The 25,848-nt window shown below is 37.2% G+C and overlaps 1 protein-coding gene across 12 annotated transcripts in view; it reads right to left on the reverse strand.

Annotated features, from left to right (window-relative positions):
• The window catches only part of GOLGA4 (golgin A4), a 98,511-nt gene that overhangs the window by 11,631 nt on the left and 61,032 nt on the right, over positions 1-25,848 (reverse strand). For 9 of the 12 annotated variants that reach the window (XM_032102587.1, XM_032102579.1, XM_032102546.1 and 6 more), the window contains 7 exons: positions 20,002-20,180; positions 18,842-18,973; positions 17,649-17,804; positions 11,441-15,519; positions 10,625-10,746; positions 9,491-9,621; positions 5,445-5,558 (listed from right to left, as the gene is read on the reverse strand). In XM_032102587.1, the coding sequence (XP_031958478.1) occupies positions 5,445-5,558; positions 9,491-9,621; positions 10,625-10,746; positions 11,441-15,519; positions 17,649-17,804; positions 18,842-18,973; positions 20,002-20,180 (4,913 nt within the window). The remainder of the gene's footprint in view (positions 1-5,444; positions 5,559-9,490; positions 9,622-10,624; positions 10,747-11,440; positions 15,520-17,648; positions 17,805-18,841; positions 18,974-20,001; positions 20,181-25,848) is intronic. The other 3 variants (XM_032102560.1, XM_032102551.1, XM_032102569.1) reach the window with 2 other exon arrangements.

The following is a 25,848-nucleotide window of genomic DNA, read 5'->3' on the forward strand; positions in this document are numbered from 1 at the left end:
GGATCATAGAGTCCAACTCTTAAAGCGAATGGCCCTTGCAGGGATCAAACCTGTTGACTCTGGCATAATGAGCACCATGCTCTAACCAATTCAGCTGATCTCAGGGTCTGTATAACTTTTTTCTTCCCAAGCCTCTTTGCAATTGTGTTGAAAAGGAGATTTATTCCCCATCTCAGGTTGATAAAATCTTTGTGGTTTCCTACACTTCACAAACAGAAAATAGGGGAAAATCATTTCTCTAAAGATCTCAAACCTCTAAGTGCAATTTTTGCTTCTGAAAACCTCAATCAGACATTTATTTTCTCACAAGGAGAGACACTTTCTGGTATTTTTACCTCCAAACATTAACACTTAAGGTTGTTAGTATGTATCAATTTTTTATCACAGTCAGACAAGTACTGTTCCAATATCTAGAGTACATTTCATGTGAAAGTAGATATGTTAGGTGTAATGTTTGGTCTAGGCTGACAACAAGCAGGACAGAAAGTTTTATAAGACAAACTTCTGTGACTTGGGAGTCTCTGATTTTAGACAAAAAATGTTGCCCACAAAAAGTTGCATCCAGTCAATGGAAGACTTCAAACTGTTTGACTACTAGTGCTGAAGGGTAAAAAAAACCAATACCAAAACAGAAAAATGTTACAAAGCAACAAAATAAAAAAGGTATAAAGTGAGACAAAAAATACCATGGCAAACACAATTCATTTGAATGCACTGTGAAATCCAGATGTGGATTTATACAGTTCTGTTCTGGTATGTTGACAAGTTCACAAGCCCTGTGCAATTTTCTCATATAGCTCTGTAGTGCTGCCTATAAATGCTATTGTAGCCAAAATGTATTGTTTGCCATTGCAAATATGTACTATTGTACCAGGTAAAAGCAAAATTAGTTTCCTACAAACATACCAAGGACAGGCAACAGACAAACTAAGACAGAAGTAAAAATTAAAAACAACTCCATTTCTAAGGATGACAAAAGAAAACTGCCTCTTGACCCCAGAACAGACTGTGTCAGAGTAAAAATCAAATCCTGAAATACCGATAAAACAGGAACTGAAAGCCCACTTACATCATTCTAAGTATTTGAGCTTTGACTGGATAAGAAGACATACCAGGAATTATGTGTACATTCAACAGCATAATCTATTAGAATAGTTATGTTGTTTCGCAATGAAATCACCATTGTGAATAGTAACAAATAAGGCATTTACATTCAGTTGAATCAGCTATGCAAAAGCAAGCTTGTGAACAATTTGCTAAATTTGAATTTAGTTGGAATTCTCAAAATTACTCAAAAAACTTTGATGCCTGTATTCCAGAAAAATCACAGATATTTAATTGCCTTACACTCAGGAAAAAAAAATTGCATTCTTATTCTGCAACTACTTTGAACCTGAATGCTTTAACTGTATTTAAGTACTGGCGCTACTACACAACCTGGTCGTCTTTCCCCACAAATGAAACATCCTTTATCTTTTAAAACTAAGCTGTTTATCAGCTATGGAGTTCTCTGAACTGGTTTATACCCGCCACAGATGGAAGAACTCCTTTGATTTCTCCAAAGTCTGCCATGGAAACTCAAAGGAGTGAAGAGCTGTGGACAACATTCCAGACACAGGCAAAATTAGCTGTTTATTTTGTTTATTATAAACATATTAACTTTTAGAGATTTAATATCTGCAATATTCAAACACTTTACAGCTCTATGCTACCATTGCCAATCTGTCTGATACCCTTCTGGGAACAACTGAGGAATCATAGAATCACGGAATGCTAACAGGTTGGAATGGACCTTAAAGATCATCTTGTCTCAACACTCCCTGCCATGGCCAGGGACACCTCCCAGTAGACCAGGTTGCTCAATGCCTTGTTAAACCTGACACTGAACACTATCAGGGTTGGGGCATCCACAACCTCCCTGGGCAACCTGTTAAGTGTCCTACCACCCTCAAAGTGAAAAACTCCTTCCTAATGTCTAATCTAAATTTCCACTCTTTCAATTTATACCCATTATTCCTTGTCCTGTCACTACAGTTCCTGATGAGAAGTCCCTCTCCAGCTCCCCTGTAGGTCCCCTTCAGATACTGGAAGTTTGCCATGAGGTCTCCATGCAACCTTCTCTTCTCCAGGCTGAACGGCCTCGGCTTTCTCAGCCTGTGTTCATAGGGAAGGTGCTCCAATCCTCTTACAAACTTCATGGCCCTCCTCTGGACTTGCTCCAACAGTTCCAGGTCTTTCTTATGTTGGGGAGACCAGAACTGTGCACAGTACTCCAGGTGGGATCTCATGTGAGCAGAGTAGAGGGGCAGAATCACCTTCTTTGACCTGATGGCCACACTCCTTGTGATGCAGCCCAGGATTTGATTGGCTTTCTGGGCTGTGAGCACACACAGCTGGCTCATGTCGAGTTTTTCATCACTTGTCAACTCCAAGACTTTCTCCTCAGGGCTGCTCTCAATCACTTCTCTGCCCAACCCATTGGTGTGTCTGGGATTGCCGTGACCTGGATGTAGGACCTTGAGCTTTGCTTTGTTGAACTTCATGAGGTTTGCTTCAGTCCACATCTCAAGCCTGTCAAGGTCCCTCTGGATGCCATTATCCCTTCCCTCCATCGTGTTGACCACACCACCACAGAGCTTGGTGTTTTCAACAAATTTGCTGAGGATGCACTCAGCACTGATAGGTTTCACTGTCCATGTCACTGACAAAGATGTTGAATAGTATCAGCCCCAGCGAGTACTGACCCCATGAGTGCATCAAACACAGCATCATCAGTCAAAAGAGGAGATAATCCTATTCTATTTATCACTGCTCCAACTTCATCATGTAACTGGTCTCTACGTGGACAATGAGCTGTTGACCAAAACTCTTTGTGTGTGACCATCCAGCCAGTTCTCTATCCACCAAGTGGTCCATCCATCAAACCCCTGTCTCTCCAATCTGGAGACAAGGATGTAATGTGGAAGTGTGAAATACTTTGCATTAAGTCCAGGTAGACAATGTCAGTTGCTCTGCCCCTGTCCACCATTGCTGTAGCCCCATCATAGAAGGTCACCAAATTTGTTAGGCATTACTTCCCCCTTGTAAAGCCATTCTGGCTGTTACAAATCACCTCTTTTTTCTTCTTTTTGCCTATGTGTCTTTGCATAGTTTCCAGTAGAATCTGCTCTATGACCTTGCCTAGCACAGAGGTGAGACTGACTGGTCTGTAGTTTCACTGATATTCCAGTTTCCCCTTTTTAAAAATGGGGGTTACATTTCCCTTTTTCCAGTCATAAGGGACTTCACCTGACTGACACAATTTTTCAAAAATGATGGATAGTGTCTCAGTGGCTTCATCTCCAGCTCCCTCAGGACCCGTGGATGAACCTCATTGGGTCCCATGGACTTGTGCACATTCAGGTTCTTTAGGTGGTCTCGAACCTGATCGTCTCCTATGGTAGTGTGTTGGTTTGCATGGCCTGGTTTTAGGTAGTGGGGAGGCCACAGAGGTGGCTTCTGTGAGAAGCTGCTGGGAGCTTCCATCATGTCTGGCAGAGCCAGTCCCTGATGGCTCAGAAGATGGACATGCTGCTGGGCAAGGCTGGACCAATTAGAGATGATGGTAACGCCTCTGTGATAACATATTTAAGAAGAAAATCAAAACAAAGTGGTGGTGTAATTTGAATTCCAGCTACAGAAGAGGAGGTGGTTAGAACATGTAAGGGAAACAACATGGAGACACCAAGGTCAGTGGAGAAGGAGGGGCAGGAGGAGCTCCAGCCGCTGGAGCCAAGATTCCTCTGCAGGCTATGGTGATGACCATGCTGAAACAGGTTCCTCTCATCAGCCCATGGAGGTCCACGGGGGATGCAGAGATCCACTCACAGCCCGTGGGGGAGGTGCTCATGTTGGAGCGGGTGGATGCCTGGAGGAGGCTGTGATCCAGTGGGAAACCCGGTGGAAAGAGGGCGCCCTTGCTTCCAGGCTGGAGCAGCCTGTCCTTGGAGGTCTGCACCCCATGGAACAGTGACCCATGCCACAACAGTTTTGGGAGGACTGTTTGCCCATGGGAGGGACTCATGCTGCAGCAGTTTTCAGAGGACTGCTGTTCCGTGAGATTGGAGCCACGCTGGAGAAGTTCACAGAGAACTGTCTCCCGTGGGAGGAACCCCACAATGTAGCAGGGGAAGGACTCCTCTACCTGAGCAGCAGAAGAAAACTTCAGGTGATGAACTGACCAAAACCCTCATTCCTGTCTCCCTGAGCTGTTGGTGGGAAGGAAGGAAGGGTTGAGGGGAAAAAGGTGTTTTTAAGGGTTTCTTTTACTTCTCATTATCCTCTTCTGATTTTGTTAGTAATAATTCACTTTGCACCTGTAAGTTGAGCCTGTTTTGCCCTTGGAGTGTTTTCTCCCTGTCCTTATCTCAACTCATGAAGCCTTCATTAAATTTTTCTCTCCTCTGCTCAGCTGTAGCAGGGGAGGGTGAGTGAGTGGCTGTCATGGGTTCCTGGTGTTTGGCCAGGGTCAAACCATGACAAGTAGGCTCAGGGTCTTCATCCTCCCAGTCCCTGCATCTGCCTTTCTTGACTTGGGTGGCGTGGCTGGAGCACTTGCCATTGAAGACAGAGGCACAGAAGTTGTTGAGAACCCCAGCCTCCTCTTTGTCCAGGGTAGCCAGGTTTCCAATTTCCTTCCAAAGACGGTTCACATCATCCATAGTCTTTCTTTTGCTTGCAACATATGTATAGAAGCCCTTCCTGTTTGCCTTAATATCCCTGGCCAGAACAATTCTAACGGGGCTTTGGCTTCCCTAACTTTGTTCCTAGCTTCCTGTACAATTTCCCCGTATTACTCTCAAGCCACCTGTCGTCGTTTCCACTTCCTAAAAGCTCCCCAGGGCTACCTGTTGTTAAAATGAAAAATTTAAAAGTAAGGTAAATATGAATTCTCATCAATGATTCAACAACTCATACACTTTTTCTCTCCTCAGTATAACAGCTACTATAGTATTTTCACCAAAGAACTCCTCAAATTAAAATGTAGTCTCAGAAAGACAAAAGCATGAAGTCAGTCTTCTTTCAATGAAGGCCTCTCTATCCATAACTGATATATTCAAGGCACTACTTCAGACACCTCTGAAACATGAATTTTTAAAAAAAATCACACTTAAACTTACTTAACAGGATTTTCTTTCCTTCTAACAGGCGTCAAATAAAATCAACATAAACACATGTAGAGGGCAAAATCCCCCACCTTAATAATATCAACAGAACTGGACTTTTCAACATACCAATTAAAAAGGTAGTATCAAATATTGCAGATTCTGAAGAGATTCATTTTGTACATGAAAATGAAGGCCAGATATATAAATAAAATCCAATTAGGAATAAACTACAGAATTTCACGTGGAGCAAGAATTTCACACTTAAAGATATAAAACCAAATGTCAGTGCCAGCTCACTTTTTCACTGCTGCAATATTCCTCTTCTGCAATCCTTCGTCTGTATTCCTTCTGCAAGTCTTCCAGCTGTGCCTGCAATTCATGAACTTTTGCTGTCATCTCTTCTTCACGAGACTTCAAAATACAGGGAAAAAAACTACTTACACAATTAACCACTCAAAACCTTAACTATGGTGGACATAAAGCAATCAACAAACGTTATACTATACACAGAAAGGATATGCTTGAAATTTGTGCAAAAGCTAATTACATCAGAGGCCTACAGAATAGACCAAGAAAAAAAATTCATGCTTAACAAGATTTTGTAGGCCTCCAACAACAAAGATTACATCGTTAGGATTACAGTTACATTTTTAAAAATTCAAGAAAAGATCTATTTCTCTTGGGCACTAAAACAGCATTTGAGTATAATCCAGTAAGTGCATGAAGGTCATAACATTCATGGAAAGGGCAGATGATTTAATTTCTATATTATGGAATTAATTCCTATATTATGGAAGTGACAAGGACTTAAATCCTTTCCTCAGCCACTCTCACAGGGATGTTACTAAAACACTTTTAAGCACATTTTCCAAAACAATGACCAACGATTTCCCGTTCTCAAGGGTTTGGAAGGCAGTATGCAGTGTGGAGGAAAGAAGCAGTAACAAGAATGGTAGGGAGGAAATTAACTTTTCCTGTATAGGACAAAAATAAAATGACCTAAATCCTAGGAAGTTAATCCATCTATATGGCATTTTGCAAAAACAAATATTTTTTAAAATTGTGTCCCTTCTGGCCTTTTTGTGAGAGAATATGTTAGGGACCTTATAAAACAGCACTCCGATTCCTAGTGCATGTCTTGATTGCTGAACAAAACTAAAACTCTAGTTTCACTCATCCTAACTGCACAGGGCAGTTGGTCAGCTGATGGCTCTACTAACACAGTAGTACTTCAAGTCAAATTAGTACAATTAATTAACTGATAACAAGTTCAGAACTGCTGACGGAAATTTTGTTCTATTCAAAAATCTCAGGTGTACAAATTATAATGATACAGAATATTCTCTGGAAAAGTAAGTGTAGGACTGGAAAGCTGATCTAGGCTTAATAGACTTACGGTATGCCATTACTAAAAAAGGATTATTTCCCTCTAAGACCAATTTTTAAGGTGTTCCTTGCACGACTTAAGAATGAAACACCCTCCTCATGCAGCCCCTTAGCCCAGAAAGCATCACCAAAAAGAAATGAAGTAAATGTACCCACAGAAAATGAGAAGATGCAGTACCTGAGCAATTATTACAGCCTCAAATTTTTAAAGTTTTAAGAATATCCATCCTCAAGGAAAACCTGGCTCAAACATCATGACCTCCAAACAATGGTAGCTTCTATTCACTCAGATGATTTTTCTATGCCCTCAGAAGTGCATCAACAATTAATTGTTTCTAAGATTTTTTTTTTTTTTAATAGATGGTTATACTCCCCAGGTCAAAAATTCTCAATACCTGGCATATTCAGGGATAGTGGTGGTTGTTGTTTTGGCTTCTGCAGATATTTTTTATTTTTTTGTCCACCAAGAATCTAAAATTTTACAATTTGTACATAACTGTTTAATTAAACAAATCACAATTGAATGCACATCATTCTTAGTTATAAAAGGTACTTGAAAGGCTGAAAATAAATTAAACTCAAAATGATGAATGACACTTCTGTAAAAAGGACATACCTGTGAAAAGTATTAGGATGACCCCCTGAAGAGATAATATTATTTTAAATTTGAAATTATTAGCTATCAAGTGGGGTTCCAACATGCCAGTGATCTGTATTTACAGTAAGAACTTATTGTTCTATATAACACCTGGCACACTCTGAAAATAAACTACATGCTATTGGGATTTAATTACACTTATAGACTAAGACTTTAAAAAAGTTTTAATTTTCCAAATCTTAATCAGAAAGCCTATCCTGTACTCACATGGAAGGCATTACAACAAATGAAAGGATACATAAATGAAGTTCGGTATTTTATTTTTAGCTCATAGTTAGGCTTAAAATAAACTAGCTGGAAAACAGCATTCAATTTTTCTCTAATTATATACTTTAGTTGAAGAAAAAATACTTAGCTCCCAAATTAGAGGCTATGCTGATTTAAAAATCTTTCAATTCAGGAGATTTTCATGAAATCTTATGTGATGAAAGTTTTCATGAAAGAAAACAACACATAAAGCAAAAGTGGAGCACTTCACAAGTAAATCATATGAAGTTTGACTGAATGATTCCTGCTTGTCTTTGAAGATAAATACTCAAATCAAGTTAGACAATTTTTAGCATCAACCATGTTTAAAATGCAACAGAGAGCAACAAAGTTATATGAGAAAGATTCATTCTTGCATTTGGCTTTATTTTTGCTTCATCTTCTTACCATTTGAGACAAACTTCTCTGCACAATGTGAAATTTCTCAAACATATCATGAGCCAAGTCAAGTATAAGTGCAGTAATAACTGGTAACTTTAGGCTAAATCTGGTGATGTATATGTTCCTATTTCTATCAGAGATGTCAATGAACATGACATACATTTAACTTAATAAAAATATTCCTCAACTTTTCAGATGCTTGCAATACTTCTTTCAGGAACAAAGGAAAAAAAACTTCTAATTTTTTTTTAAATTCCCTGAAACAACAAAAACAAAACACTCATACATATACCTATAGAAGATAGATATACAGAATACCTATGTATTCTGTAATTTAAAATATCAAACTGCAGTTTATTGCAGTTCCAGGCAACTGTCATTGCCATCATCAGTGAGATGCAAAAAATGACATAGTTCATGTCCTCCAATTGCACATAAGTCAAATTAGCCTAAACCTTCAAGATCATACAATGGCTACAGCATGCTTGTTTCTGACACTAAGGATGAAAGTAGCAGAAAACACAGAGGAATTAGACCAGCTCGACTTCAAATCACATACCTATCTGGGCCTATAAAGTAAGGACATGAGTGGCAACACACTGCACACTGAGGTAAGAGAAATTTAAATTCTCCAGAAATGCAGTATTTAGACCTATTGTACAAAAAAACCCCCTATGAAACAAAAAAACCCCACAAACAAACAACAAACCCCACAAAATAAACCAAAACCAAAAAACCCCCAAAATACTAACAAAAAAACCCCCCACAAACTCCAAAAAAACAACCTTTTTTTTTTGTATCAAAAAACTTTTCTAAATTAGGAAACAAAAGAAAGGGACTCTAAATGTAAAACCCTGCTAATGCTGTTCAGCCTGCTAGAAGTTCAAAAATCAGATTGAAACACAACAGCCTGCCTACATGTCTGAAAATTTTAGTAGGAAGCACGCAGTAATGTTAAGTACATAGATCTTTGGACTGGTAACTGATCACAAACGAACAGCCCACTTACATCTATTACCGCTGGCTCTGTTCATGGAACGGTCTCTTTTATTACACTGTTTGTGTAAAGCGGACTAGGATTAGCAAAGTTAAAGCCTGCATTCCAATATGATGTACAGTCTAGCACTGAAAACCATTTAGCCTTTTTGAGCCATACAGGCAGGACTGGAATAATTTACTTGTATAAAACAGGAGGCATCCTTGGTGAAGTATCCTTAAACTGGCTGGTAACTTCTGGTTGAAATGCTACTAGAGCAAAATTATGTCTATCTGCAAATATAATGCAGAAAAACTGTTCATTACAAGCAAAAAAAAAAAAAAAAGAAACCTTTACTAGCATAAAAAGTATGCAAACAGACTTCATGGAACAGAACCTTACTTTAAGGGCTATGGCACCAATCTCAGCAGGGCATCAGAGGAAGGAGATAGAGAGTGAGACTGCTCCATAAACATTGTATTTAAATCCTTATAAGGAGCAAATACACCACCACCACCACAACTGTAGTAAAAGCTTAAATGTCATTCAGTTTTCTCATTCCAATCTGCACACAAACTGCTCAAGGATATAAGAACTTCAGTTTTTCTGTCTAGATATGCAATCAAAGAAGAGTTATTTTGAAATTTATGTAGTCATATCTTTTCAAAAAGATACCTCAAGGATTTCTTCGTATTTTTTCACAGTTCTTTTTAGATCATCATCTTTTTCGGCAATTTTTTTATGCAACTGTGTTGTCTCTATGTGATGATTTTCTATCAATTCATTTTCTACCTCCTGGGCTTTACCTATAAAAAAAATGCAGTATTAAAAAAAGATTTTTTTTAAAAATTATGTCATAACAGTATTTTAAAAATGTTTCAAAGTAACTGTAAGGAAAACTTGCCAGGAAAATTCATTTTTCCACACTGTCAGTTACTATTATGTTCCTTGATCCTAACATGTATGAAATTTGTTGTCTGCAGTTTGGAGCAATTTTTTCTACCTGGTGCTGGAACTAGTTTCTAGAAGATGACAACCAATATTTAACAACTAATTCTATCTCCTATTCTATTGAGAGATGTGATTGAAACTTTTGCAAATCTTCAGAAACTCCTCACCTATAGGTATACTTCCAGGAACTGGAATCAAAACACACCTTTTTCTCACTTCTCTAATCTCCAACTTACACTATGGTGGCAAAAGACACACAGAGCAGATGAAATATGTTGTACTCTAGTTATAACCACATTGTGTTACAATCAGACGTCATACTCAGTTGGTACCTGCTAGTGGTTAGTGAATGAAGTCTGCAAGACGCAGCTAAGAAAATGCAATTCTGATTCTCAGATGGATCTAAGTTTCTCTAAAAGGCACTCTCCAGATGCCATATATTCAACAATGGAATATTAAAGTTTGTACTACTGAAGACAAAGTAGCATTACAATGGAAACTTACCAATGCACTTTCACCTTCAAAACTTTATTCTCAATTTCTTTTCTACGTATGACAGAAAGATAGGTACCTATGGCTATTATAGGTAACTCTTGCCATGGCAGATGTAAAGAGTGCTAGATCAAAGATCCATCCTGCAGAATAGCTACATATGCATTTTCCTAATTGTACTACAATTAATATTTAAGTTATTTCCTAAGCAAGAGAAGTTCTTCCTTTAAGTACTCTAGACATTCATAAAACACATGTTGTGTTTATCATAGTCCCAGGTAAAATCCCCTCCCCAAAACAACAATAACTGAAGATTAGGTTTTCTGACTATTTTACTGATTATGGTTATATTAGTATTTCACTTACTGATTGTCTCTTTTACTGCTGTTTCCAATTCTCTCTCTTTTTGAGCCAGCTGAGTGTTGAACTCTCTTATTAACTGCTTTAAGGTGGAGTTGTGCTTTAACTCAATGTCTTCCTGTTCACATCTGTACAAAAATGTCAGAACATACAGCAAGGAAATGTAACGTTTAAAGAGTGTGCAAAAACACCAGGCAAGGCAAGAGATGTGGGAATTTCTCCAAAACTGTTTTAAAATGAGATGGTTTTGAATTATGAGAATTCTGTGAGATTCAGGGAGGCTTTTTCTTCCTCTCCTATCTAATTCACCAGGTAGGCATAGGTGTTTCATTTAAAAACAAACCAGAATTGAACCCTTTCAAAGATGCGGAGTTTTTGTTGAGGAAATTGAAGAACTGGAGGAAAAGAATGTGCCATGAAAAGCAGAATTTTTAGAATTGCTTGAGAAACTTTTAAGAGTGCTGAGCAGTACACCACATTTTGTGCAGTACGTATGAACAACTATTGATACCATCTGAACATGAAGCTCTCAGTACTAAGTTTTAATAAACTTCATTTCCTGTTTGAGAAAAATAGAATCATATTATACGCTTTGACAATGTTGAAAATGACCATCACTGAAACAGATCAGAAATGGTATTACTTTGCCAAAACTCAAACCTCTTTTCTTGCTATTTCTCTAAGTCTATTTAGAAAAATTAAAGAAAAGTATCAGTCATTATTTCCTTGTTACAAACCGAGCTTTAGAAAAGTATTCTTGAGGTTTTAGTGACTAGAGATAAAATACAGAACTGGTAACACAAACAGGAACAAAGAATTTACCTGATTTTCTGCTCCATTTCTTCTAAGGACTCCTTCTTTACTATATCAAGCTCTTGCTGATGTTCCTTTCGCAGAGTACGTATGTCTTTTTGAAGATTATTAACTTCTTTGCGTAGTTTCTGTTTCTCCCCTTCAGTCTCTTCCAGTTTAGTCTGTAAGTCCTTCTGCTGGTTCTGCATATCAACTAGTAACTTCTGCAGCTCCAAAACAGACCTAGCCTTTTCTTCAGCATTTTCCTCAAAAGCTTTAAGACTGTAATTTCTTTCATCCAACTGTTGCTGTAGACATTTTAGCTTTTCTTCGTATCTTAAACTCCTATCTTCCATCTCAATCTTATGCACTTCATTTTTCTTCACCATATTATTTTCTAACTCTTTTATCTTCTGTTCTAAAGACTGACTGAGTTCCTCCTTTTCCTGCATTTTTTTCTGGAGATCTCCAATTATACTCTCCATATCAAGATGTTTTTGTTCTTTAACTTTCAGTTCTTCCCTACTGCTTGCTAAAACACCACCACAACAAGCATGCTCATCTGCTAACAATGAATATTTTTTTGTTTGTTCCTCAAGTTCTTTCCTGAGACTTTTGGTCCTAACCTGCTCTTCCTGATGGCTCTTCTCAACACATTCTAGTTTTTTAAGGAGTTCTTTCTGTTTGTTTTGCAATTCTAGATGAGAGTCATTACTGTCTCGTTGTTCCTTCTCATACTTCTGTAATAATGCATCTTTTTCGGTTAAGCTCCTCTGTAACACCTGCATTTTCTCTTTGTATGTCTGTTGGACATTCTCAAGTAAGTTATTTTTCTCTTGCTCTACAGCAGCTTTTACACTGTCTACTTTTTCTAGCATTTCTTTCTCTAATTCTGTGGAATCTCTTGTTGACCTAATTTTTTTTTCTAAGGTCTCAATTTTGGCTTCTCTCTCCTGCACTTTCTGCTCCAGCTCTCTTAACTGATCCTCTCTATCTTGCTTAAATTGCTGTTTCTTTTCTTCCATCTGAGACAGTAACTGCTTTCTAATAGAACCTATTTTTTGCTCTGCCTTCTTTTTCAGATCAGCCAGCTTAGTGCTGTTCTCTGCATTCAGTCTCTCTTCTAATTCTTTCAGTTCTTCCTCTTTCCTTTTAAGTATCACTGACTTAATTTGATCAAATTCCTTCTCCTTTGCTTCAAAATCAGCTTTCAGTGAACCTATTTGCTTCTCAAGATTAAGCACTTTTTCTTCAGCCTTCTTAAATCTATTTTCCTTTTCAAAAGCCACCTTCTCTGCCTGATGGAGTTGCCGAGCTATCTCTTTTTTCTCTGTGTCTTTTTGTTCATTAGACTTTTTAAGTTCCTCCACCAAGGAATCATTTTCTATAGTTTTCTGAGCAATGTCTTTTTCTAGTTCAGCAATTTTTGCTGCTTGTTTTTTTAACTTTGAGGTTAACTCACTTTCTTCCTTTTCCCTCCTGTTTTGCTTTTGTTCCAATTCACTTTTTAAACTATCAAGATTCCTGCTTTGTTTAGCCAGCTGTTCCTTCAGTTTATTTAGCTCTTCATCTTTTTTATTGGCTTCAATATTGCTTAATTCAAGTTTGCTCTGCAAATCTTTGATAGTATCGTGATTTTGTGTAAACCTGGTTTGTGCTTTCATCTTCCACTCTGACAGCTGGGCTGTGCAATGATCTATCTGATCAAGAGCTGATGCTTTTTCTTGACTCAGCATCTCAACTCTGGATGATAACTCTTCTACTTGATTTAACAACTGCAACCGATCCTCTTGATGTTGTTTGCTTAGCAGAGATATGGCTGCTTCCTTCTCTGTTAAACTTACTGTGCTTTCAAGTCTAACATTAAGATCATTAACTGTTTTGTTGAGAGCAGACACTTCAGATTGCTTTTCCTGGAGTTCTTTCCTCATTGATGTGACAGCATTGATATTTTCAGACAACTCTTTCCTCAGCTGTGTTATGCAAGTTTCTTTCTCTGATGCTGCTTGCTGCTGATGCCCTCCCTCTTTTTGCAATTGTTCCTTTTCTGTTACAAGTCCTTCAATGTCAGCTCTCATGGATATAATTAAATTGTCCTTCTCTTGCAGCTCTAGCATTGACTTTTGCAAAGAAGTAGTAGCAGCAGAATGATGCTCTGTTATTTCTCTAAGTTGAGCTTCTAGTACAGTTATCTTCCTTGTTTTGATTAATATTGCTTCTTTAACTTTTGCAGTTCGGTGTTCACAGTCTGCAATTTTACATGTTATTATGCCAATTTTTTCATTACATTTTTCAATTAATTCATTGCCTTTAGTATGCAATGAAGCTTCAGCATTCTTCCAAGCATCTAACTGGGTTGTAAGTACTCCTGACAACCTTTTAAACTCAGCTTCTTTTAGCCGAATTGCCTCTATTTTTTTCTCATAATTTTCATGATCTTTATACTGAGAAGATTGCACAGTTTGGAGTTTCTCTTCAAGGGTTCTTAGTGTATCAGCCAGCTCAGTGATTGCGGCTTTGTCCTTCTCTTCAACTGCTTTCTGTTTACTGAGCTGTTCCTGAAGTCCTGTCTGTTCTTTCAGGGACTGTTTAAGTTCACTTTCCAATTTTTTCAACTGTGTTTTCAGGTCACTTTCCTTATCTGACAAAGCATTCACCTTAGCCACTGACTGCCTTAGCTGTTCTTGCAAATCCTTCAAGCATGCCTCCCTTCTCACTTGTTCTTCCTTCAGTTGGGTTACTTCTGTTCTGGAGTCCTCCTTTTCAGCACTGAAAATTAAAAGCTTTTGTTTCAGATCTCCAACTTCCTGCTCTTTCTCTTGCAGCTCCATATCATGTTCTTTCCTGAGCTCTTCAATCTGCTGATTAAGTTTCTTTTCCCAACTTTGGATTACATCTTCCAATTTCTGCCTGTAATCCTCAGCAAGACTGTCTAGCTGCTCTTTCTGATTAGATTCCAGCTTTGACACTGCATCATTGATTCCAGATGAGCTGGCATGTGCCATTTCCAAAATTTTAGTATTGAATTCACTCTCTTTCTGACTGAATTCCAACTGCTTGTTTTCAAGCTCTTTTTTAAGTTTAGCTTCCTGCTCAGCAAGTTTATTTTTGAAAGTTTCCTGCATATCTTTTGATTTCTGTTCCATTTTCTCCACTTTCTTCTCCTGATATTTCAGTTTACTTTCATACTCTCCTTGTAAAGCACTAATCCTCTCCTCTGCAGCTAACAGTTTCTGTTTAAGCCCTTCCACTTGCTTGTTCTGTAACTTCTTCATGTGCTCAATTTCATTTTCCTTCTCAGTCAGACTTCTCTTCGTCTCATCAGCCTTTCTTTGGAGATCCTTCAGCTGACATTCATATTGTTGTGTTAGAGTGGTTACTTTCTGTGTATTTTCACTGCTTTGCTCCTCTAGCTTTGCAGACACTTGGACAAGTTCAGCTTCAGATCTTTCTGCAGATTCCTTTAGTTTCCGTTCACGTGCTTTTAACTCCTCCAAATGTCTGTCTTTCTCCTCCAGTGACTGCTTGAGTTTGTTGAGTTCCTCTTTGAGTACCTTCTCAACATCTTGAATAGACATTTCATGCTCTTTTAACATTGCTTCAATCACTTCACTGTGCCGTTTCCTCTCTTCTTCCAATTCTCCTTTCAGTTCTTGCTTTGCTTCACACACTTTACTATTCAATTCTGAGAGCTCTTGTTCTAAATCATGACGAACTTTTAGTGCTTCTGATAGCTCAGAAGACAGTGCTTCTAATTCTGTTTGTTTCACGTCAAGTTTTTCTAATGTTTTTTCATTCATCTCTTCTATGTGTGCACAGAAAACTGTTTCTTTCTCTTTCAAAATTGTATGTATCTCTTGTTGTTGCTTTTCTCTTATTTTTTCTATTTCAGTTATTTGTTGTTGCTTTAAAATTTCAAGTTTTTCTGTCCAAAGCTTTTCTTGCTGCTGTTTCACATTCTCCAGTTCTTTATTGTGTTTTTCAACCATATCACTGATTTCCTTACTGTGCTGTTTTTTTTCAGACTCTATGAGAGTACTTAATTCCTCTGACTGCTTTCTGTCATCTTGCGAATACTTTGCAAGAGAGCTTTCCAGTTCAAGAATCCTCTGTTAGAATAAAGTTTTAAAAGAATATGAATATTCAAAAGGTAACAATTTGATTAATTTTTTTAAAATCTTACCAGGTTCACATAACTACAGGTCACTTATTCCATTATTTTTAGTGAATGCCAACTTCTTCTATAAGCCTTTTATTCATCTGGTTTGTTCTCACCTTTGCTTCCATTATGGAGAGTTAGTTATTTAGTAAAAAACTTTCTATTTCACTGCAGTGAAAATAAACACAAAAACTTGAAAATAATGTAACTAATTCAAATAAAGTAAGTCGTGATATTTATGAGAGATATGTTCGCATTTTCTTCCTAAAGTAAAGTACCAACATACAGGATGAAAGATATAGGGAATTTAGGAATAGTATTATGAAGTTTTGTACCTGCTTACTGATTTATCAATAATTCTACCTCCCATGGAAATGCTGCTGAAAAGCTTTGATGCTTCTATGGGCAAAAATTCCAAACTAATATCTGGGAGTGGTGGAATAATGTACAAACTTGCCTTAGCAGATAATACAATGTTACTCATTACACAAAGCAAAGGACACTTCAAAAATTTAAGCAAATCTTTTTGCTTACTGGGTGGTGCATTCCTCCCTCCTTTTCAGGCCACACTGAGATCTGAGAAATGCTCATTAGGCCTCAGCCTTGAAAAAACAGCACCTGGACTCAGCTCTTCCCAAGCTTATCAGAAACACTGTCTACTCCCAGAAACTGCTGCTAATAAGCTCGTGTTTTCCTTATGAATAGCACTGGAAACTACTTTTCTTGCCTGAATGGCATAACATACCTGCTCTCACACTTTCAAAGAAAGTGCCAAACCAAACTGTGGCCAGGATGGAACATTGTTATGACTAAAGCCCACTCTCTAGCGACCCTGTAAACAGCGGTCCAAAATGAGACCCTTTGAGCTCTCCTGGACTGCAGCAAGCTGTGACGAACAATCTCCCTCTGAGTGGGACACCTCCCAGAGCTAGTGAACGCTCAAGTTTTTTGTACTCAGAGGACTGACAAACAACGGCAAATCCTGGACCAATTCACTCCTTGATACTCAACCCTTCACCCACTGCGGAGATGCAAAGGCATCTGAGGTAAGTATTTCACTTACCTTCGAGGGGAGTTTTTCACAGGTACCTTGCTTGCACTTACTCTTTATGTCTGTGTGCATGCACGTGCACATATGCTATAGCAAAGCGGGGAGAAATACTGCTTTCTTAGATGTTTAAGTATCTTAGATATGTAAGTAAGCTAGACCTGTAAGTAAGGTTAAGTCACAACTTAAGTGGAATGCTGCTAAGTGTTGTTCTTTGCTAAGTTGCTAAGTTTAACTTACAGGTTAGGTTAAATGCTGTTAAATGTTATTTCTCTGCTAAATTGTTACGGTTAAGTTGTAAACCGAGTTAGGTATAAGGTAAGTGCTACTTCTTTATTAAATTGTTAGGTTTAAGGCATAATTTAAGTTAAAGTACTCTTAAGTTTGAGTGCTGTTAAACTTTTAGGCTGTATTCCCTTTTATCTTTGCCCTCACTGTCTTTTTGTTACACGCACCTAAACACACACACACACATACCCCCACACACCCTAGACAGTTCTTGGTTCATTTCTGTTTGATTGCCTGGATTTTGTTTGGTTTTGCTGTTCCTTGTTTTTCCCTACTGTCCTGTAAGTAGTAGAGTGAATCTTGCCAACGAATTTTGTTGTGCTCTCACTTAATATTAAATCTAGCTTTTACTGATACCCTTGCTGCTGATTTTTTTAAGCAATCTCGAACACTCATTTGTAACACTTACTAAAGTATCCTTATAAGCATTTGTAAGGTAGCAGTACCCAGAAATTAAACAGCCTGAAATTTAACTCCTCTGTATAACATACCTAAAAATTAAGTAGATGGATACAAATTCATATCCCACACCATGCTATAAAGTGAATGTATTTCTATATTTTGCCACCTAATCTTATAAAAAACTAGGGGCTGCAGAATAGCATGGCAATACACTAAACTTTCGTCACTTTAATCCCACAAGACCCAATCACAAGAAATCACCATTTGTAAACTTGCCACAGTTAAACACATACTTAAAGGACAACTTGTAAATGCTTAAGTCTTTTGAAATCTTTACTCACAGTTCTACAAGTCTCTACTTCTTGATGCATCTTCTGAACTTTCTTGTCACACTCAGACTGTATGGCTTTCTTCTGCAGCTCTAATTCTTCTAAGGCTAGGGTTTGTTGCTGCTCTTGCTCTTGAAGGGCTTTTAAGCACTTGCTCTGATTTTTTTCCTGCATGAAGAAGTACAACTAAACAATAAACTATAAATATAATCATCCCACTTTCAAGAACATTATGATAGGGTATTTTAAAGTGAGTTAATAGGAGTCATACACTATTCATCTTTATTTTCTACACAAAAACACATGGAGTTTGTATTTGATCTGTGAAAATACAATTGTAATAAATCACTTCCTTTTTTTTTTTGGAAAGCATTTGTCTTTGCATGAGAAACGTAATGCAATCAAGCCTTCCATTTTCGTTTGTTTACCATTATTAATTGAAAATAACATCTTAGAGGAATAAATTCTGTTCTCCCTTGATTCCACTGCTAATATATTTTTAAGCTTCTGTTTCTTATAATTAAGGAAATAACCTGCAAAACAGGTAGAAAAATATAGTCGGGACAGGACTGTCCAAGACCCTCAGTCCTAGTCACTATCCATCACGGAGGGGCACAAAAACCAATTGATTATTTGAAACAGATAAATATAGACAATATATACACATATGTTACATATATATCCATTATTTAGGCAAAATTACATGATTATCTGTAGTGGATTACAGTTCATGAAAAAGCGCAAAGAATTCCAAGAATTCTTCCCAGTCTGATCTTGAATAAAATTCTTTTTCTGAGGTCAAACACTATGAATAGTTAACCCCATTCACATAACACAACACAACCAGACATAACTATACGAACACTTTTAAAACAGCCTAATTTTTTCTACTTCTTTTATTCTAGTTGCTGGGGCTGATTGCCAATGATCCATAGGAAGGTATTAAAAAACAATTTCAAAAAAACAAATAGTTTCCACAAGATACAGTTGTTACTGAGCATTGATAGTGATAAGTTATCATTATTCAGTCTGGATCATTGCAGCTACTTTCTTTTCATGTTGCTGAAGTCTCTGAGGTATTTGACTTTTGGAGAGCACTCCTATCTCTGAGCACAGAAGGACTCTCACTGTGGAACAGTGTTAACCCAAGACTGCTAATCCCAACACACACTTAAAGTCCTTCTATGCATTTTAGGTTTACATACAAGAGCTGCCTTCATCTTCTCCTGGAACACCTTTTCTTGAGCCTGTAATCTCTCATTTAGCTCCTGATCTTTGGTAGCCAGCTCTTTTTGATGGATTTTTTCTAGTTCAGCAACTTGTTCTTCTGAAGACTTCTGTGAATTAAAGTCAGAAAAAACTGACTTAATATTTCAAAATATTAACTAACACTTTGTATTTTTTCTTAGTAAGAAAGCAGTGCAACAGGGAGAAGAAACTGGAACCATCTCTTCTTTCCCTTTGAATAAGTAATGATCACTTGGAGTGCTTAATATTAAGCCCTAACAGTTCTTATTTTCAAGCTTGAAGTTATCCATCTTCTTTCTCAAGTCTTTCATAGTTTTACTAGAGGAAACACCACATTTGCTAAAGATTCTTCTACCAAGGCAACTTAGTGTTTTCAGTTCAAACGTGATAATATATTGGAAAAGGAACTTTTTTGTAGCTTTCCCAGAATTCTTATTTCGTGAGCCAGAAAGTCAAGTGGTGATACTCTATGTCGACAGTTATGTACAACCTACATACGTGCTTTATTTAAGAATAATGTAAAGCATGTCAGTCATCCCCTTAAAGCATCAGTGTGTTCTCTTAGAAAAATAAATACCATTATAAATGTCAACACAAGAACTGTAACTTAAGGGTGTTCGAATTTACAGCTTTGCAAAGCAGGTGAAGTAGTCCAGCAATTCCTACCTGAATACACCAGGTGAAGCAAATTATAGAAACTTTTAACCAGCAAACAATATGGCAACAAGTTCTTAAACATTTACACATACTCAGCTAGGATAATGATTAAAAACTAAAAGTGATTAAAACCCAAGATCCTGGTGGAGATGTGTGAGCTTCCTGCCATTAATCTCTTCTTCTTGACTCTGTTTAAAGTCTCAAGTATACTTTTAATAAATAATTTTATTAAATACTGTGAAGCAAGCAGTAATATTATTTATTTTTACATGCCACTAATGAACTGATTTAAATTGCTGGAGGAAAAAAATCTATGAGGAGTTTTCTATTTTGCATTAAGTAAATCTTTAATCACAGAAAATATTTTTATAGATTTTATTAAATAGCAAAAGCTTTATAACAGAGTTCTGCCATACTGACGTATTTTACAACTATAGCTTAACCGTAATAAAGTTTTTACCTTCATAATCTCTACCACCTCTTGTTTCACTCTGGTTAATTCCCACTGAAGATTTACTCTCTCTTCTTCACTTGCCTTTTCTACTGCTTTAATTTTTTCATCCATTTCTGTCTGCAGTTTTTTCCGGGCTTCCTCTGTCTTTTGGGCAATACTTAGAGCCTTCTCAAGCTCTTCAAAAGCTGCCAAGAAAAAAAAAGTATATAATAATTGAGAAATATCTATGTATTTTGATAGAATTTCACAAATAACAAGAACGAACTTAGGAATCCATCAAGCATTCACATGTTTATTATCTAGAAAGGAAAGAGAACTGACAAATAGATGTGAATTTTTTCCAATACATCCTGTAGCTTATATTTCTTTGCCTAAAATCACTATAAAATGCATAAACCATATTAATGAATGAACTATTAACAGTCCTCTTCTGCCTATACGTGCTGAATAACTTTGAAGAATTGAAAAACAGCTGCACAAAGGAAAGGCAATTCACACTAAAACAAGCAGACAGAAACATAAACCAAGAATGACTACTATGCAAGTCAGTTATTAGTGGGTCATGAAAAGTTTCTCCTGAATAGAACACCAATGTATAATACCAGGCACTTTATTTACCTAAGAGTAATTTCAAACTGTAAAACCTAGAGAATCGTTTCTTTAAACTGTGTTTCATGGAGTCCACAGAGATGGCTTTGCTAATTTCATTATCTCACTACTTAGATTTAAATACCAATGTAGTATTTGAGTGTTAAGAAAACTGTCCTGCGCTTCTAATGTCACAAATAAAATGTAAAAATAAAAAAAAATTAAAAGTTAAGATATGCTCCCAGAAAACTTGAATAGCTATAAGTTGTTTCAAAAGAACACTCAAGCTGCAGTGTTGGAATTTATTTATTCTTGCATAGGATTCACAAATCCACTGAAACACATTTTAATTTACAAAATAGAAGCAATAACTCCATAGTTTCATCTCATGCTAAGGAGAAGTATTCTAACATGCTTTATTCACTTCACAGATGATAATTTAGATGTAAAAAGAAAGCAAATAAATTCCAATATTGTGAGCTCGTTTATTTATTCAATACCCCTAAAACTCACTACAACTGACATCAGAATCTATATAGAATTACACAAGACTAGAGTTCAATCACTATTAGGGAAATCTCGTTTCCTGAATGAATCATGAATGTGGAAAAGCCCTGCTGCATATTAGAAAAATTCCGTCTCAGAACACTCTACTATATGGTTAATACTTTGCATAACAGAATTTTGGCAAAACACCTCTGTAAAACGCAAAATCACAGTGCCAATATCAAGACTGTAATTTATCAGAGCACAACCCCCTAAAAGTATATTATTCTACTATGCCCTGGACTACTTGGATTCTATTTTGCAAGGAAACAGAACAAAATAATTTTTGAAGTGTTATGCTAAGTTTTCTTCCAATAAATTCTGTCCCCAAAAGAAAATCATAATAGACATACGCATCTCCAGTTTTTTTGATTCATCATTAGTTAGTAGGCATTCACAGCAGTTATTGAAATCTTTGCTTTTTTGAAATTATCTTTAATAACATTCAGGCATGTGTTTGAGAAGTGAGTAACAATTTCCATTCCACATCTTTTAATAACATTAAAAACTGAAGATTTTAACCACAGTCTATACTTTTGAGGCAATGCTGCAAATATGTTTTCAAGTAACTTAATTTCATAAAACTGGATTCACCCAAATTCTGACCTTTTACAGAATTTTCTTCTGTTTTCTGAAGAAGCCTTTTTCTGACTACTCACAGCAACAATCACGCTTTAAGGCAAAATGGGGCTGTTATCGACTCTGGCAATATCAAAGCACACCACTGTATCCACTTTTCCACTCCTGGCTCTGCTTAAATGCTAAAACTACTAAAAAAATTAAGAGCACTCAAGATTACTTTAAATAGGAAAACAGTCTAATATATAATACAAACATCCACAAGGCTTATAGCTCCTTATTTTGCACAGCTCTTCACAGGCCTATCAAAGCATTTGCCACCTGCATTCTGCAGGACTCAAGTTCTGCCCCCTTGCCACACTGGGTACAACTTGATTAGGAATACAGCCTGCAGAACTGTGTTTGGAGAATGTTAGTGACTTCCCGGATGCTCCTCTCAGTCCTAACAAAAGCAGACCAAGTAAATCTGGCCAAGTCCTTCAGGATTACAGCATCATAGAGATCTTTTTCCAAAACAAAAAACAAACAAACAAACAAAAAAAAAACCTGAACAAGCAAACAAAAAAATCGAACCAAAAAAAACCCCACCCTATGGACCTTTGCAAAGTACAGGTTGAAATTAAAGTCTGCAAGTAGAACATTAAGTTATTAAACTTTTCCATACACATTTTCTGGTTCTTGTTCTGAGCATCATGTACTTTATTTTCATTTGAGAAACATGTTACTTCTGCAAAAGGAAAGAGAATACATTTGCCATAGCCCACAGATCAGTCAAAGAGAAGATCCAGGTTCACACAAGAATTGACTACTGATACGGAATTGCTGAGCAACATGCCGTACAAAAGCTGCATTACCATGACCACAAGCAGGATGCCATTACAAAAAACAGACAAAAGCTGATGGTTAAAAAGCCAAAGAGGGTATGAAAGCACAAAGAAGCAATACTTCACAGAAACACACTTAGCTCTCTAAAAGTTAAATTATATGCATCTCAGGCACATTTAGCCCTTAAGCAAAACAAAGTATTTTCATTCAAAGTAGTTAATTCTAGAGTAGCTGGACACAACCAAGTTTCAAACCAGCAGAGGGCTAAATTATCATTAAGCAGACAGAATGTGGTCTCTATTATCACTTTTATTTTTAATCTGTGAGGGATTTTAATTCTACCATGTATAAAAGCATGAAATAAAGTCCATGTTTTTATTTAAATATACCTATTCTGAATGCAGAGAGTAAAGGCACTGCCTCTGCACTCTTCTCCAGCTTGGATAACTTTGTTCAGGGAAGGTCTTTGAACCAAGTATTGGCTGAATGAAGTCTTACAAAGGCACATTAGCAAATCAGAAATAAAAACAAGTACACCAACAGAGTCTCAGGTGAGTCTTGCAAAACCCCATTCATGTGACAAAGACAGACAAACTGGAAACTCTCCTGTGCAGTATGTGTTATAAACATATATTGTAATATTGGCTTCTCGCAAGTATTAAGGTAGATATTATATAATGTTAGAAATGCTTTTGCTGTGTGGATGTAGTTTTCTTTCTTTATAGCAAGAATATTAGCAAGTGTGAGCAAGTAAGATAACCTCCAAGCAACAGAGGATGAGGCCTGAAAAGCTGCTAATCAACACTTTGTCCAGAGAACAAAGGGGCCCAAAGGCTGCTCCGCCCGGAGAACGGGCGGCCAGGAGGGGCCCAGAGCTGCTATCACCGCTCTGCCCGGGGGGCAAAGAGGCCCAAAGCTGCAATCAGCCCTGACTGCCTGGAGAATTAAGAGGCCCACTCAACTATCAACTCTCACCTAGGGAGCCCAAGCCCAAGAATCAAAAGAAATAAAACCACAAGGCAGAAGAATACGCATGCTCTAAAAAGGCAGAATCAAGGAGTGGCCATGCAGAACAGCTCCTGGAAAAGTTTGAATACGCATAAAGAACAGACAGTAAAAATGGTATAAAAAGGACTAACCTTGAGCATCAGGTGTGCCCTTGGCAGAGCGCCAAGGCACCCGGCCATTACCTATTTGCTTTATTTTATGTGTCTCTTACTGTCTTTATATTAAACCCTTTAAATTCTCACAGGAGAGTGGACCTCGTTTTTCACAGTATGTAAATCCCAAAACATGAGTCTGAGCAGAGTTTAAGAAGTGCAAGGTTTCCAAACCTGGCTTTTATAAAACGTGTGCTGGAGAGTTGACTACATTACCTACGCCACTCCAAAGTACCAATCTCGGTTCCCTTCACCTTGCCCCTCCCAGCCAGAGTAACACCCAGGTGCGCTGCAAAGCCTTCTCACTTCCTTTGCCAGCGCTGCACACCTTTTCTCTTCGCCTACAGTGCCTCCTAGTGCTAAAAATTGTGAAGGAAGCAAAGCAGCTTTCTAAACCGGCTGGCAAGGGAGGGGATTACACGTTCAGTTTCTGAGGGCTGAGAGCAGGCATCGTGTCCAAATTAAAAAAAAAAAAAAGGTTTAAAAAAAAAAAAGGTTGAAATCATTTCCTATAGCTGATTTGTGCATCTAGGCAGGATTTTAAATGCACAGTCCAAGCCTTTTTTCTCACTGAAGAAAGGTGCAAAGCATATGTTAATTAAGCTTGCAAAAGAAATGCTACCTACAAATCGGATTTGATTTCTAGAGACTTTACTCTTAGATTATAAATAAGTCAGTATTCCACATCCTGGGAAGTCATAAAGTACTTATGCTAGGTAATCTCAGGAGAAACAAACTTAAGTTTACCTGGAAATTTACAAATACTAAAAAGATCTTTGCTGAAGTAAAAAAACCCCATCTTGCAGTTACCTCAAGTAGAAGTGCCTGAGAAGCACAGAATTTACTTTTTAGAACCCAGTTCAAGTACCCAATGTGTGATGTAAAAAAACCAGAGCCCTTACCCCAGTCCTGTTCATACAAGGCTTGGGAAAGGCACCATGATTCACTTATTGGCACGTGTGGATGCACAAAAACAAGATGCTCTGTGAGATTTCAACATAATGTACCTCTAACTACAAAAAAAAAGAACTTCATCTGGGAGACCAAGTTACAGTTTACACAACACAACAAAAAATAAGCATACATACGTTTTCACTATTTCATTACACAAAAATGCACTCACATTAAATCAAACACTGGAGCAATTCACTAAAGTCCTGATTTACAAAGAAAAATGCCAGAGATGTAGTAGGCAAGTAGGCAAGATGACATGGAAAACTATACCACTTTTTAGTCTCTGAGCAGCGCTACAAAAGTAAATTTCAAGTGTATTATGCTTATCCTTATTTTGCTATAACATAAATGAAATTAACATTTCTACTCCATTACATGAAATAAATTCTTCACCAAACCATGATACAGAAAAAGATGTCTAGAATTTAACAGTGTAGATGCAGTTCTGTGACATGTGGTCTGTGATGATCCAAGTAGAGCAGGGAGGTTGGACCAGATGACACACTGTGGTCCCTTCCAACCTTACCCATTCTGCGGCTCTGTGAAAGTCACCTCACATTAACTATCCAAAAACCAGAACTTTAAATGTTGACCTAAAATACATGAAATTGCCCAATTCATAAAACCATTACAACTCAAAGGTTGTGGCCTAAAAAGCAATTTCAGGCTTTCCCAGTATGAAAGGCGGTTTTCTCAAATAATTTAGTTCACCTGTATTGAACCACACTAACATTGCAGACTACAACATTTTTGGAATGTATTAAGCCAAGGATGTAATAGAAAAATCTAATACAGGTCACCTTACAATTCTGTCTTAAAAGCAGTGTTAACTAATTTCCCAAGGGTTCCAACACACATATATGCATGCTTAAAACACTATAATAAATGCAAAGGTAAAGTTGATATTTATGCACTGTAAAGTCAACAAAAGTACTTAAAAGTTTTGTTTAAAAAAGAGCACATTTAACACACAAATCTCCCCCTAGAAAAGTGTAGTGTACTCAACACATTACACATTCAAATTAAATTACTTCTCATTACAACAAAAAGTTTTTACAACAAAAAGTTTTCCAGTTGTCTACAGAATCATCTCTAACCTCATTTCAGCTTCTGGCTAGGCAAACTGGAAGAAATTACTGTATTAAGCAGTGTGTGCTTACTACATTACTACATTATACATTACATTATAGATACTACAATA

This window comes from Corvus moneduloides, chromosome 1 (assembly GCF_009650955.1).
Source record: "Corvus moneduloides isolate bCorMon1 chromosome 1, bCorMon1.pri, whole genome shotgun sequence".
NCBI classification, from domain to species: Eukaryota; Metazoa; Chordata; class Aves; order Passeriformes; family Corvidae; genus Corvus; species Corvus moneduloides.